Source organism: Pelodiscus sinensis, chromosome 12 (assembly GCF_052426305.1).
Source record: "Pelodiscus sinensis isolate ZL-2025 chromosome 12, ASM5242630v1, whole genome shotgun sequence".
NCBI classification, from domain to species: Eukaryota; Metazoa; Chordata; order Testudines; family Trionychidae; genus Pelodiscus; species Pelodiscus sinensis.
The window spans coordinates 23,179,697-23,195,750 of NC_143063.1; the positions used below are offsets into that span (position 1 = coordinate 23,179,697).

General features: G+C 40.4%; 1 protein-coding gene across 7 annotated transcripts in view; it reads left to right on the plus strand.

Annotated features, from left to right (window-relative positions):
- The window catches only part of ABCC12 (ATP binding cassette subfamily C member 12), a 92,140-nt gene extending 76,721 nt beyond the window's left edge, over positions 1-15,419 (plus strand). For 4 of the 7 annotated variants that reach the window (XM_075940213.2, XM_089781463.1, XM_089781462.1 and 1 more), the window contains 5 exons: positions 507-666; positions 2,636-2,714; positions 3,062-3,175; positions 12,300-12,464; positions 14,725-15,419. In XM_075940213.2, coding sequence (XP_075796328.2) covers positions 507-666; positions 2,636-2,714; positions 3,062-3,175; positions 12,300-12,464; positions 14,725-14,817 — 611 coding nt within the window. In that variant the 3' untranslated portion in view covers positions 14,818-15,419. Of the gene's footprint in view, positions 1-506; positions 667-2,635; positions 2,729-3,061; positions 3,176-9,419; positions 9,589-12,299; positions 12,465-14,724 lie in introns of those variants that run through there. The other 3 variants (XR_012906711.2, XM_075940215.2, XM_075940216.2) reach the window with 3 other exon arrangements.
- The last annotated feature ends 635 nt before the right edge of the window (positions 15,420-16,054 follow it).

The following is a 16,054-nucleotide window of genomic DNA, read 5'->3' on the forward strand; positions in this document are numbered from 1 at the left end:
AGCAGAAGGAACTAAAGTAGAAGGGGGCAAACCGCTATCTTATTTAGACAGCCCTTAGAACATTTGAGGATACTGAGATGGCAACCCATGTGCACTCTAGTGGACACAACTTGGAGAGAAGTTTCTACCACTAGGCAGCATGAGATGGCATGCTACCCAGTAAGTGGGAATATACAAAGTCTTCTCAAAGAACTCTGGTTATAAGTATGGATCCTTAATTTATAATTAACATTATTAGGAAACTGCTCACCCATTCAGCAAAGAGCTCAAGAATGAATAAGCCTGGAGGATGAACTTACCCCTCACTTTCAAAGTGAAACAGTACGGATCACTGTGTTTTAGCAATTTGCACTGCTGCTAACTGCAATAACTGATCTGTGAAGAAAACAGAGTTCAGATCACACATATAGCAGACTTATAACTTTCTAGCTAGACTAAACTTGTCTTTAATCATTGTTTATAAAAGTCAAAATTTGTCTTAATAGTATTTTGTTTGTCCCCTAAAGGAAAATCATCATTAGGAGTTGCATTGTTTCGACTAGTAGAACCAACTGCTGGTACTATCCTAATTGACAACGTTGATATCTGTACCATTAGTTTGGAAGATCTAAGAACAAAGCTCTCTGTTATTCCTCAAGACCCTGTTCTGTTTGTAGGTACAGTAAGGTACTTGTTCCCTACAATTGTAAATTAACATTTTTGGTAAAGTGAAAGCTCATTAAATCATAAACTGAGGGGCTCGTGGTAAACTGATTATGAGTAATTATTTCTTAATTAGCAATTCAATAGTACTGAGAAGACCTGAGAACCGAACCCCATTATGCTATATAGACACATAGTAAGAAAAGCTGATAGTATAAACAGGCATAATGGTAAATTATTGTTCCCATATTACAAATGAAGAAGTGGGATGCAAGTAAGCTAAGGGTAAGTCTACACAGCAGTTGAGAGTTCAATTTCTAGCCCAAATAGATATGCAGGCTGTAGCTCTGCTCTAGATAGCATCTAAAAATAGCAATAGAGCCGCAGCAGAATGGGTAGTGACTCAGCCTAGCCACCCAAGTCCTTACCCAGGGTGTTGTGGGAGACTGTATTCTGGCAGCTAGCTCAAGCTGCTGGGTCACATAGGTTCTCTGAGGTGCCAGCTACAGCAGTAGTAGTGCATGTCTGTCTACCCATGGAGCAAGGTCCCCTCCCAGCCACCTAACAGCATGGCCCCACAGCCACTCCATGAACACCACCCATGGTCTCAGGGCTGCTACACACAGAGCTGCTTTGTTAGGGGAGGGCCACGTCTTCCTCAGCTACAGGAGCAACTACCTGCTGTGGACAGAGCAGTGAGTCTCTCCCAGCCGGTAGGGAGGAGATGTGTCCCTACCAGCTGGGAGACACTAGCTGGTCTGTCCTCAGCAGAGAGTTGCTGCTGTAGCTGAATGCCCTTCCCCCAGTCAGGCAGCTCTGTGCATGGAGCCATGAGCCCCTGGCTGAGTGGGGTTCATTAAGCAGTGGTGGGGGCTGTGCTTCTACACAGCTGAGAGGGAACATTGCCATGAAGGAAACTGTGTTTCTCAGTTGCCATGTAGACATATCCTAAGACAAGTGACTTGCCCAAGGTTATACAGGAAGTCTGCGACAACCCTAGGAATTGAACACAGATCACTTGTGTCCAAGTCCAGAAATCCTCACTGAATCAACTTTTTGAAAATACGAGTTTGATAAAATTATACACAGAACACCTGAAATTTCCCCATTTACCAATATGAATAATGGCTTGTGAATAGGAGGGAACTAACCACTAAACATCCCCCATATTCATTGGAACAGAATTTGTTAAGTCTCAGATATATCAGCTTGAGCAGCTCACCATAATCTCAAGCTTAATGTGGGCAAAGCTAAGTCATTAGCTTTCACTCTATACCCTAGCCATTCCTCATTAAACTTGATACCACCACTCTTCCCTGCCCCTATTCAATTTATCTAAAATGTCACTGCCAAAAATCACCTTTTTGGCAGTCACTTCAAACACTCTTCTTTAGATTGTTTTCCTGGTTTCTCACTATACTTTTCTTCACGCTCATCCTCTTGTACTTGTCTTCACAGCCTTCTGTCAGACAGTGCTTGTCTACATCTTCAGCCAGGTCTACACTAATCTTTCTCCCATGTCTTCCTTTAGCTTTCAGAACACAGTCATCTTCTTTTACACGACCCTTCATGCAATCTTTCATGCTTCTCTTTAGTATTTGAATATGCTGCCCAGACTTGTTAACCAACATACCTTAAATTCCTTCATAAAAACTTCACTTGGGTGAGAACAGAAGGCATTTGATCGTATTAGCAGTATCACTTGAAACTCTGAATATAGCTATTATTTTTATAATAATATCAGCATATTTATGGACAATCATGAATCTAGAAGTATCAAAAGGACAAACACATTTTGGCCTTCAAACTAGCTAAGAGCTCAGGAATACAATGTATGAAAAATAATTGAAAACATGCATTATAAAAATTATAAGTTCTTTGGCCATTCAGCCACAATATTTCAGGTTTAAAATGTCTTGTGGTATTAATTTACAAAATATTGTTGCTCTATATTGTGGGGGGTTTTTCAATTGTTTTAATTTTTGTCTGTCAGGTACAACCTAGATCCCTTTGATATCTATACAGATGATCAGATCTGGCAAGCTCTGGAAAGAACGTTTATGAAAGAGACTGTACGTTGTTTGGGGTTTGTTCTTAATTCATTTTCTGATAAAGAAATAAATGGGTAGTCATTATTTAATCTTTGGTACTGCATATAAATTATCATGATAGATTGTTATGACATTAATATATAGTGAGGCATTAATATGTAATCTCATTAGTTGTGAATAATTAATATCTACTTACTGAGTTGTTTTCCTTTTTCATGTTATAATGGTAGAATGTTTATTTGAAATATCCAACATTTTTTTTTACTGTCATTAAAATATAACATCCTGATAAATGTATGACCATGCACAATCAATATATATTATAGCATAATATCTATCATCATTCTGTCTTTTTCTTTGTGTTCTAGATATTGAAACTTCCAAGAAAATTACAGGCAGAAGTTATTGAAAATGGAGAAAACTTTTCAGTAGGGGAAAGACAGCTGATTTGTATGTCAAGAGCACTCCTTCGAAATTCAAAAGTAAGTAAAAGGAGAGATTCTGATACTTCCAGCAGTGGTCCTGAATACTTGATAGTCACAATATTTGTTTCCCAACCAATGAATAGGAAAAAAAGATTAAACCTAAAAAGAAACCCACATATGTATTTGTCAGTTTTATAACTAGTTTATGAGTAAAGTCAAGTGAATTGAAATATGGTTTTCTGCATTTCTTATTCGCTGTATTTCATCCAAATTTCTTCCACCTTTTAGACACCTCTTAAATCAACCTGTATCTTCTCATATCAAATATTAAACCTCTTTGATTAGTGGTTGAACACCCATATTCTTTATTTTCCAACAGTATATACCTCTCTCACTAACAATGTCTCTTGCTTGCTTTAATTGCTGCTTTTGGCAATTTGCAGTCACAAAGTCCTGTTAGTTAACAGTGCTCTGAGGACAGGAAGCCTGTGGTCATATTTAATCTATAAAATCTCGGAGCCTGATCATCAACTGGTATAAATCCATTGACCTCAGTAAAGCAACAGTATTTTATACCAGCTGAGACTCTAACCTTTTGTCTTTTGCTTGAAAAAGCATATCTGAGATGTGCCTGTTGCTCAACTACATTTTTTCAAGTGAAAACTTCAAAAGAGGGCTTTGTCTGCAGAGATTCTTTCTCCCCAGAGGAGCACATCCATGCACATATTTTTTATACTCAAATAGGCATTTCCAAACTTCTTTGGAATGAATGTTTAAAACATATAAGGGAGACCAGGAGAATTGGTTCCTGAGAGGAACTAATCCATAATGGGAGTTTGGATTTCCCAGTGTTCTCCGGAAACTAAATAATCTTATTATTTTGATCCATCAGGCTACTCTTCAAGTGTTGACATTGTATAATCTATAAGCCAATAAAGCGGTAACAAACAAGTCCCTATACCTGTCTGTAAAAGCATAAGGACTTTGGTTTGTCTTGAACTTGATATTTTAGCATAAACATGATCAGTGGTGATGTTTCCTGCCATTTTTTTTTAGCAAGGGCCCCATCCAGGTTCCACTCAGTGGAAAGACTTCCATGAACATCATTGAGGGTCAGATCAGTAAATCCTTACTAATGTGTAAGCCTCAAGATCTTGAGTACCTTTCATTTCAATAATGCTAGGCATCTATAGTCACTGGGTACTGTTCTATACAAATATCTGGATCCATTTTTAATGCTACAAGTCATAGAATCATAGAACCATAGGACTGGAAGGGACCTCGAGAGGTCATCGAGTCCAGCCCCCCGCCCTCAAGGCAGGACCAAGCTCCGTCTACACCATCCCTGACAGATGTCTATCTAACCTGTTCTTAAATATCTCCAGAGAGGGAGATTCCACCACCTCCCGTGGCAATTTATTCCAATATTTGACCACCCTGACAGTTAGGAATTTTTTCCTAATGTCCAATCTAAACCTCCCTTGCTGCACTTTAAGCCCATTACTCTTTGACCTGTCCTCAGAAACCAAGAGGAACAAATTTTCTCCTTCCTCCTTGTGACACCCTTTTAGATGTTTGAAAACCGCTATCATGTCCCCCCTTAATCTTCTTTTTTCCAAACTAAACAAGCCCAGTTCATGAAGCCTGGCTTCATAGGTCATGTTCTCTAGACCTTTAATCATTCTTGTCGCTCTTCTCTGTACCCTTTCCAATTTCTCCACATCTTTCTTGAAATGTGGCGCCCAGAACTGGACACAGTACTCCAGCTGAGGCCTAACTAGTGCAGAGTAGAGCGGCAGAATGACTTCACGAGTTTTGCTTACAACACACTTGTTGATACAACCTAGAATCATATTTGCTTTTTTTGCAGCAGCATCACACTGTTGACTCATATTCAACTTGTGGTCCACTATGACCCCTAGATCCCTTTCCGCCATGCTCCTTCCTAGACAGTCGCTTCCCATCTTGTATGCATGGAACTGATTGTTCCTTCCTAAGTGGAGCACTTTGCATTTCTCTTTATTAAACCTCATCCTGTTTACCTCTGACCATTTCTCTAACTTGCTAAGGTCATTTTGAATTATGTTCCTATCCTCCAAAGAAGTTGCAACCCCACCCAGTTTGGTATCATCTGCAAACTTAATAAGCGTACTCTCTTTCCCAATATCTACATCATTGATGAAGTTATTGAACAGTACGGGTCCCAAAACAGACCCTTGCAGAACTCCACTTGTTATCCCTTTCCAGCAGGATTTAGCACCGTTAACAACAGCTCTCTGACTATGGTTATCCAGCCAATTATGCACCCACCTTATCGTGGCCCTATCTAAGTTATATTTGCCTAGTTTATCAATAAGAATATCATGCGAGTCCGTATCAAATGCCTTACTAAAGTCTAGGTATATGACATCCACCGCTTCTCCCTTATCCACAAGGCTCGTTATCCTATCAAAGAAAGCTATCAGATTAGTTTGGTATGACTTGCTCTTCACAAACCCATGCTGGCTATTCCCTATCACTTTATTACCTTCCATGTGTTTGCATATGATTTCCTTAATTACCTGCTCCATTATCTTCCCTGGGACAGACGTTAAACTGACCGGTCTGTAGTTTCCTGGGTTGTTCTTATTCCCCTTTTTATAGATGGGCACAATATTTGCCCTTTTCCAGTCTTCTGGAATCTCCCCTGTCTGCCATGATTTTTCAAAGATCATAGCTAAAGGCTCAGATACCTCCTCTATCAGCTCCTTGAGTATCCTGGGATGCATTTCATCAGGACCTGGTGACTTGCTGACATCTAACTTTCCTAAGTGATTTTTAACTTGTTCTTTGTGTATCCTATCTTCAAACTTACCCTCTCTCTGCTTGTATTCACTACATTAGGCACACCTCCAGACTTCTCAGTGAAGACCGAAACAAAGAAGTCATTGAGCATCTCCACCATTTCCAAGTTTCCTGTTACTGCTTCTCCCTCCTCACTGAGCAGTGGGCCTACCCTGTCCTTGGTCTTCCTCTTGCTTTTAATGTATTTATAAAAGGTCTTGTTGTTTCCCTTTATGCCTGTAGCTAGTTTGATCTCATTTTGTGCCTTTGCCTTTCTAATCTTGCCCCTGCATTCCCGTGTTGCTTGCCTATATTCATCCTTTGTTATTTGTCCTAGTTTCCATTTTTTATAGGACTCCTTTTTTATTTTGAGATCATGCAAGATCTCCTTGTTAAGCCAAGCTGGTCTTTCGCTGTATTTTCTATCTTTCCTACACAGCGGAATTGTTTGCTTTTGGGCCCTTAACAACGTCCCTTTGAAATACTTCCAACTCTCTTCAGTTGTTTTTCCCTTCAGTCTTGCTTCCCATGGGACCTTACCTACAAGTTCTCTGAGCTTATCAAAATCTGCCTTCCTGAAATCCATTACCTCAATTGTGCTGGTCTCCCTTCTACCTTTCCTTAAGATCATGAACTCTATTATTTCATGATCACTGTCCCCCATACTGTCTTCCACTTTCAAGTTCTCAACTAGTTCCTCCCTATTTGTTAAAATCAAATCCAGAACAGCTTCTCCTCTGGTAGCTTTTTCAACCTTCTGAAACAGAAAGTTGTCTCCAATGCAGTCCAGAAACTTACTGGATAGCCTGTGCCCCGCTGTGTTAGTTTCCCAACATATGTCTGGATAGTTGAAGTCCCCCATCACCACCAAATCTTGGGCTTTGGATAGTTTTGTTAATTGTTTAAAAAAGGCCTCATCCACCTCTTCCACCTGGCTAGGTGGTCTGTAGTAGACTCCTAGCATGACATTACCCTCATTTTTTACCCGTTTTAGCTTAACCCAGAGACTCTCTACACAGCTATCTCCTACGTTCATCTCCACTTCAGTCCAAGTGTGTACATTTTTAATATACAAGGCAACCCCTCCTCCCTTTTTTCCCTGTCTGTCCTTCCTGAGCAAGCCGTACCCTTCCATACCAACATTCCAATCGTGCGTCCCATCCCACCAGGTTTCTGTAATACCAATGATATCACAGTTGTATTTGTTTGTTAGGAATTCCAGTTCTTCCTGCTTATTACCCATACTTCTTGCATTTGTATATAGGCATCTAAGATACTGATTTGATCTTGCCTCCCTGTTGTGCCCTGACTCTCCTTTCTCTTTGCCATTATAGGCCGTAGTCCCCCCCATTTCCAACCCATCTCCCAGTCCCGCACATTCAGCACTTACCTGTGGGCTTTGCTCGCCTGTCCCCATCAAACCTAGTTTAAAGCCCTCCTCACAAGGTTAGCCAGTCTGTGTCCAAACAAGGCCTTCCTGCTCCTGGAAAGGTGAACTCCATCTCTGCCAAGCAGTCCTTCCTGGAAGCCGAAGCCTCCTGGCGACACCATCCTCGCAGCCAGGCATTCACCTCCAGGATGCACCTCTCTCTGCCCGGGCCCCTACCTTTGACAGGAAGGATCGAAGAGAATACCACCTGTGTCCCAAACTCCCTCACCTGTACTCCCAAAGCCCTGTAGTCACGCTTGATCCGCTCAGAGACAACACCTGGCAGTATCATTTGTGCCCACATGGATGAGTAGCATGGGGTAGTAGTCAGAGGGCCGGATAATCCTCGACAATGCCTCCGTAACATCTTGGATACGGGCCCCTGGCAGACAGCATACCTCTCGAGATGAACTGTCAGGGCGACAGATGGGTGCCTCCGTTCACCTCAGAAGAGAGTCTCCAACCACCACTACCCTACGTTTCTTCCTCGCAGTGGTGGCAGGAGACTGCTCAACCTTGGTGGTGCAAGGCCTGGTCTCCTCCACTGTGGGGGGTGACTCCTTGTCTCCTGCAGAAAGTAAAGTGTAACGGTTATGTAACAACACAGTGGGAGGGTTAGGAGCAGGGGTGGAACACTGCCTGCTGCCAGAAGTAACCAGCTGCCAGTGCTCACCCTGCACCACCTCCTCCTCCATAAGTGGCAGGTCAGCAGTCCCACATCCTAGGACAGTGACCTCAGTGGACTCCACAGGAATATTGTCCAGAGATTCTTTATGGCCTCGAATGCTCCTCAGCCTGGCCACCTCCTCCTGTAGCTCTCCCACCTGCTGCCTGAGAGATTCCACCAGCAGGCACCTTTCACAATGGTTGTCTCCCCCAGCCTGGATATCAGTCAGTGGGAATTGCAAGCCACAAATACTGCAACACCAACCAGGACCTGGGTAGAGGCATCCATGCTCAGGTTCTCTGTCTGGATACAGGCACAGGTGGAGGAGACAGGAGAAGTACTGGCACAAGCGCTTCGGGTCTTCATCACCATCAGTCACTCCCTCTGCTCAACTCCCTCTTCAACTCCCCTGTGTGCAGTCCCCTGTCTGCTTCGCTCCCCTGGTCGCATTGCTCTGGCTTTTTAAGTCATAGCATGTGGTGTTAGTTTATGTTAGGTTTCTCATTCCTTCACCATCAGTCTAACCCCAGTTTTGCTCTTCTATCAGGCCAGAGCTGGTCAATTATAGAAAATTATATATATTTTGTATACAGCTCTAAGGCAATCCACATAAACAGTGTTAAGAAACTTTTCCGATCCTGGAGACCTTACAATTAACATAGACAAGGCAGCAGAGGGTGAGAGAAAACTGGTAAGTGAGAATAGTCATTTTTTCTTAGGAGTCTGCATGGTGAGATAAATAGGAGCTTAGGGAAAAGTAAAAGGGGAAGATGATGTGGTGGAAAAGTAGGGGGAAAGGGCAAAGGAGAGGGAAGATGAGCTGGGGAGTAGACTGACCCAGGGGAAATAGGATGGAGAAAAGTCCCTCTTATAGATTTAGTTTTGTCTTTGCTACATCAAGTCCTGGAGTTTGCTTTTCTGTAGACGTGTGTATGTGCTTGCACTGATTACGATTCTTGTGGGAATACCAAGCCCAAACTCCTGAGACAACCCTTACTTATCAGAACTGTTTCCTTGAGTGTCTTCAGGGGGCATGGCTACCCACAGCTCCCAGTGGTCACACTTTGCCATTCCCAGCCAATGGGAACTGTGGGCAGCAGCAGCCAGCACAACCATGTGGCCTGTGTTACTTCCTACAATAAGCTATTCCTTTTCACAAACAGGAGTTACTATTTCAAAATAACAAGCCCGTTATTTTGAAATGACGGGCTTAGAAGTGTGGACACTTGCCTTGTTAATTTGAAATAAGGGGCGTTATTTCAAAATAACTCCCCAATGTAGAAATGCCCCTAGAGTTCTCTCTGCAAGTGTCTTATCCTTTCTCTCGTGAAACTCAAATTTAAAATTTTCTCAGCACTTCATACAATAATTTGCTCTTCTAGGATCCAATCTTCCTCCATTTGGAGTCACCAAGACAGTTTTGTGAATGGTTTCAATGAGAAGATTTAGGACCTAAATCTTTCCTGATAAACACAACTGGCCCATGTGAAATACCAGGGTACAACCCTGACCATCGAGGGGCTGTGTCGCTCCTGCACTACAACCTTGCAGGTATTACAATGCCTTGCGGAAGTAGCTCAAACCTGGACCAATCACAGCTTTCCAGCATGCAAGCCACCCCCTATGTAGGAACAGCCTGCCAACCACATTTGAGTTATGCTCCAGTTCTTACCAGCTTTGGTTGTACTTCATGGTGACGCCTAACACTCCTTTAGTCTCTCATTTTCTCCCAGAAATGTATGTCCTACACTGCCCAGATCGCTCTTAGAAAGTGCAAATAATTTAAGAGATTAATAAGAGATAATTAAATAATAAGAGATATTAATAAGAGATAATTCTCTTAAATAAAATAATTTAAGAGAATAATTATTCTTTAAGAGAATAATATGAATACAACTTATCACCCAAACTGAGTTAACCAGACACTTCAACTTGAACATACTGGATTAGATAAAACAAGCTTAGTAAATAAGCATAAAATGAGGCATAAAAGTCAGAAATGGCTACAAGAAGACTAATGATAAGACATTTACAAATCCCTAGCTTAACAAACTGTAACAGATTCAAGCAAAGTTTCTTACCAAAGGCTTTCAGCACTCATAGGGTATGTCTACACTACAGAGAAGAGCGAAGCTGAGGCTGTCAATCTTCCAGGGTTTGAAATAATGGGTCTAGTGAAGACACGCTAATTTGAACTGAGTGAGGCACTCTGCTCAATACAAGTAGCCCTGCTTCCACGAGCAATAAGGGAAGTTGAAGTGCCAAAAGTCAAATTAAGGTACTTCGACTTCAGCTATACAATTAGAATCATATAATACTAGAACTGGAAGGGACCTCGAGAGGGCATCAAGTCCAGTCCTGTGCCCTCACGGTAGGCCCAAGCACCATCTAGATCATCCCTGATAGATGTAACTGAACTAATGTAGCTGAAGTTGCGTATCTTAATTTGACCTTGCCCCATAGTGTTGATATACCCTGATAAATAAGGACCCTCCCCCAGACTCTAACAAATGCTTCCTTTTTCACTTCAGGTGCAGTGAATGTGATGGGTGGTGGGGGGAGGAGAGAGAGAGAGAGAGAGGAGTGTACCTTGGGGTGTGTGCCTTCCTTTTTATGGTTTCAGTCCTGCCTTTTGAAAAACATATTTCCTAGTTGGGACTAGAAGAGTCTATGTGGAAGGATGTTCCCTGCTTCCCCCTCACCTGTTTGAGCTTTCTCTGTTTCCCTTCTTGCTTGAGCACTCGGTTCACTGTTTAAATGCAAATTAAGAAAAGCACAAATTCCTTTAATTAGGACAAATCTGTTTGCTGCCTTCTGTTTGGGCAGGGCTGTAGGGTTTTAAATCTATGTTAATAACAGCATTAAGGGAAATCTTGTAACTTCACATCTGGTGTTGCCACACATTTTATCAGGATGATAATGAATAGCAAATTATGAATTTTCAAGTGATATCTTACAAGCAACACTTTCTACAAAGATTATTACAGTAGCATGTAGCATGTGAACAGAGGATATAGTCTGTCAGCCCCATACTTATTTTTTTTTCTGGGTATAATTACATTAGTGTTAGAGGATGAACTATGAATTAAATAATATTGAAATAAGAGATCACTAACTTTGGGTGTTTTTCATTTTTGATCAACTGTGCATCCAGTCAGTTATTCTCAAATGAAGAGGAAGATGGTGCTATTGCTTAGATACCCAATATTCTTAAAATTTTCCCACCTTGCGGAAATTTCAGTTTGTAACTATGGTATCCAATGATTAAAATTAATATTTATTCATTTAGATATAAAAAGACATAAAAGAATGTTAGCCCAAGCTCTAATTAGCCTTGCCACTGGTTAAAAATAATACCCAAATCATTACAACAGCCAGAACATCAGCACATTCCCTCTGCACCTTCCTGCACATATCAATAGCAAGTAGCAGACACATATTACAAATCAAGGTCCTAATTCTACACTTATACATGCTTAACTTTATGCATACGAGTAGTCCCGCTGAAGTCAGTAAGGGAAAAATGTTTAAAATGTTAATTTTAACAATAGAAATAGAAAAGGAAAAATGAAAATCCTATTCATATTGCTGGGTTTTTTTCTGAGAATCTGAAATATAAAGGGTATTTGATTTTCATTCCAATCTTAGAAACATACATGTGCTTAATCTTCATCATGTGAGTAGTTCTATATATTAAGCAAGTGTGTAAGTATTTAGAGGATTAGGGCCCAAATCAAAATCTTCCCACTTCGCAAATTCTCAAACAAACCCCAGTGAGAGAAATTAATAATCTGATTTTCATTGTTTGGTCTAATCTGATTGTTAAAAGTCAATTTTATAATGTTTAATTTGATACATTCCATTTTTAATACAGCCTTAACCTCTCTAGTCCAGCAACATCCATGGTCCACCATGATTTTAATTAGCCAGATGTCCACTTATCATAGTGTGGCCAAGTTTGCCATTGTCCCACATTGCTAGCTCACAGTGTTCTGGGCTATTCTTTAACTCTAATTTTCCCCTAAATGTCTCCTAAGAGCCCAGTAAGCAAAGGAAATGTTGGTAATGCTGCTAGTCGATATCAAGCTCCTGTGGTTCGGCAAATTCTCTGGTTTAGCACCAGTCAGGTCCCAAGGATGCCAAATTAGAGAGGTTCAACCTGTATATGTTCCTGTTTAGTCAAATAGAAAAGCATTATAAGGCTTAATGTTTTTTTAGAAATACATATTGTATATTTAAAAATTTCTTTTTATCCTCAACAGATTATACTTCTTGATGAAGCCACAGCCTCCATTGATTCTGGAACTGATGCACTAATTCAGTGCACAATCAGAGATACATTCAAGGATTGCACTGTCTTAACCATTGCACATCGCATAAACACTGTTCTGGAGTCTGACCGTATTCTGGTTATGGACAATGGAAAGGTAAAGAATTAAAGAAGTTAGAAAAGAAAAAGACCTGATAGATCATCTTATCCATCACTCTGCCACTGTACATTTGTTCCCTCATGTACATTTACCAGTGCTATGTCTGGTCTACTTTAAAATGTCTAAAACTCCAGGGCTTTCAGTACTTTGGGAAAAACTTTTCTACCACCTAATAGATCTCATTACCTTGAGGCTTTTTCTCAAATCTCTTAATTTCTTCCCATTATTCCCTTTTAAACCCCAAACCAACCAAATTATTCTCATCATCCTTGATGTTTAGACTCTTAAAATATTTAGATTTTGGCTATGGTCTCCCCTCCCCATTTCCTTTCATTATTGCTCAGCCAGACTCTACAGCTACGTCTACACTGGCCCCTTTTCCGGAAGGGGCATGTAAATTTCACTAGTCGTCGTAGGGAAATCCGCGGGGGATTTAAATATCCCCCGCGGCATTTAAATAAAAATGTCCGCCGCTTTTTTCCGGCTTTTAAAAAAGCCGGAAAAGAGCGTCTAGACTGGCCCCGATCCTCCGGAAAAAGGGCACTTTTTCCGGAGGATCGGGGCCAGTCTAGACGCTCTTTTCCGGCTTTTTTAAAAGCCGGAAAAAAGCGGCGGACATTTTTATTTAAATGCCGCGGGGGATATTTAAATCCCCCGCGGATTTCCCTACGACGACTAGTGAAATTTACATGCCCCTTCCGGAAAAGGGGCCAGTGTAGACGTAGCCTACTTGTTTAACTTTTTAGGGCTCATTTCTGTAATGTGCTGAACATTCTGGCCCCAATCCAGTAAATAAGTTTAATGTTAAGAACAAATGGCTTCATTGGCACATAGTTACATGTTTTTGCTGGATCAGACCCAGAATAACTCAGTACCTTGCAGGATTGAGCCTTTTTGAAAATAAATCAGAGCTCTTCTACTCAGGAGAGTTACATTGGTATAAACTAGCTCATGAATTTAAATGGATAATCTTATTCTGGTATAAGAGGGTTTCTTTGTTTTAGCTTATATTGCTTATGAAAGCGTTTAAACTAAACTGAAAAACACCATTCATATTCTGGATGGAGTGTGTCCATACCAGAGTTTGTCCATGCATGTACGGAGAGTTGTATCCCTTTAACAATATTGGTATAACTGGAAAAACTTTCCCATATCGACTAGTCTGGAGTCATTTCAGCCTCTTATACATTTTTGTTGCTCTTCTCTGAATTTGCTGTTTGTTGATAGCATTTTGGCAATTAGGTGGATAGAATGGTATGCAATATTCTGGGGACAGTCACTGCAGTTACATTGATTTTTAATCTAACTGTTATGTAAAGTGATGCTTCTGGCTCTGATCCTTGTCGGCACAAATTTTGAAGGGGAAGGAAAGAAAAGATGGAAATTGTGACTTTTGACCTTTTGCGCTAGTACCACTAGAGGAGTCTTGATTATGCCGGCTGGTAATGGCCTCTACAAGACTATTACATCAGCCAGCAATCAACTGAACCTTAGTAATGCTCTGACTATGCCCCCATCCTTCACAAGCTAATAAACTGTCTTTTAAGTAATATAGAAATGTCTCATCTGATACATTTTTGGCTCCATTTATTATCTTGTAGAATTCTCGGGGTCATAGTTTACCATGGTTATGAGGCACTTAGGTTCAGAGTATCATGAATTGGTTCACAAATGTTTCCATCTCACTCTTCTCTAGTGCTAGTGTTCTATAGCAAAGCTATATTGCCATTATTACTTTATGGGTGCATCTAGGAAATCTTGCCAGCTGTCTAAACTGGCCGCGAGAATTTGCACAAGAACACTGACAATCTAATGTAAGATTGTCAGTGTTCTTGCGCAAGAACTCTGACACTCCCACTCAGGAAAAAGCCCTCTTGCGCAAGAGGGCCAGTGTAGACAGGGACAGGAATTTTTCGCATAAGAAATCCCCGATGGTGAAAATGGCCACCAGAGTTTCTTGCACAAAAGCGTGTCTATACTGGGCACAGATGCTTTTGCACAAAAGCAAATCTTTTGTGCAAAGGCACTTGCCAATATAAACGTTCTTTTGCAGAAATACTTTTAACAGAAAAACTTTTCCGTTAAAAGTATTTCTGCAAAATCATGCCAGTCTAGACGCAGCCTATATGTAATATTTTTAAGGTCAGAAGGGATCAACATCCTCATCCAAAGATGATTAATATAGTGTGAAACTCAAACATTTGTGTTTTTTCTTCCTATTTGACATTCATTCAATCTATTTCCTGCTGATTTTCAGGTAATTGAGTTTGGCACGCCCGAAGAACTTGTGCAAAAACCAGATTCTGCATTTGTATCACTCTTGGCTTCAGCAAACAAAGTGGCATCATAGAAGACGTATTTTGTTTTGGTCGTATGATCGTTGGAGATGGATCTGTGATATAGATTAAAAATAAGGACATTATTAGACTGCCATGTTAACTTCCAGCAACAAGATCCTGTTAGAAATTAACGTTGTGACCTTTAGCTGAAAGTCATACCACTACCAGGCATATAGCACCACCTAAAAAGACTAAGGATTAAGCTAGTATAAATGCCAGATGAATCAACTGCTTACTTGACATCAGGTTTGAAGTCTGGAATTTAAGTGTGTGTGTCATATAGTGCACCAAGCCAGTGGAAACTACAGAAATGTACCATTTTACATTACTGCATTATATAACAGTTCAATATTGTACCTCCTATAAAATATAGATAAATGATGAAACACTGAAAAATGCAAGACAATATTTTAAAAAGTTTATTATAAAATTAAAAGTTTATGGAGTAAGAGCTGATTAATATCTTTCACTTTAATGTGCAACAGATGTGTTCATTCAAGGCATGAAACATGGTTTATTGACACGTTTGGTGTAAAGATTATTATCCTGTATATTCCATGTGATCGATTAATCATTACAGACTGGTAAACAATAAAATATTTCATCCATTGAAGCTTAAGTTTCAATATTGTTATCTTGCTCCGTGGCCTGGATCAGTGCAGGCATAGTCAGTCTCCAGTGCATGTGAAAATTTGCATTATATACCTCCTTTTGTCAATTGCATATTATGCATGAAAAGGTACCGGACATACATCTAAAGGCTGCAAGTCGCCTTTCTTGACCCCCTATTTAGCTCTGCCACTGATCTTGCTGTTTGTCATTCAAATATATTGCTCAAAACACCTGACACCAGAGCTTCAGATAACTTGTCTTTCTGCAATATTATGTGTTCAATATTTCCTATGAAGGTCCACATTTTCAGGAGACCTCTTTATCTGAGGGCCCTTTTTAAAATGGAAAAATCAGGATTTGGCTGTGTACAACAGATATGTGCATGAAGATGCCCTGGTATGTGCTTCTATAAATGCATATGCCAAATACCAGAGACATTTTCTGAAGGAGAAGGGGTTTGATATGCAAATGCTCATCCCAAAGGAAAAAATAAACTATACTAAGTTAAATTGTTCAACAATTGTGTAAGAGCTTCATGTTGATCATATAATGGAATACTCTCTTACACAAAAACTTATCATGTCGTTGTAATGACACAGAAGCACCAAAGACTGCATTGATCATTGATAGTTTGAA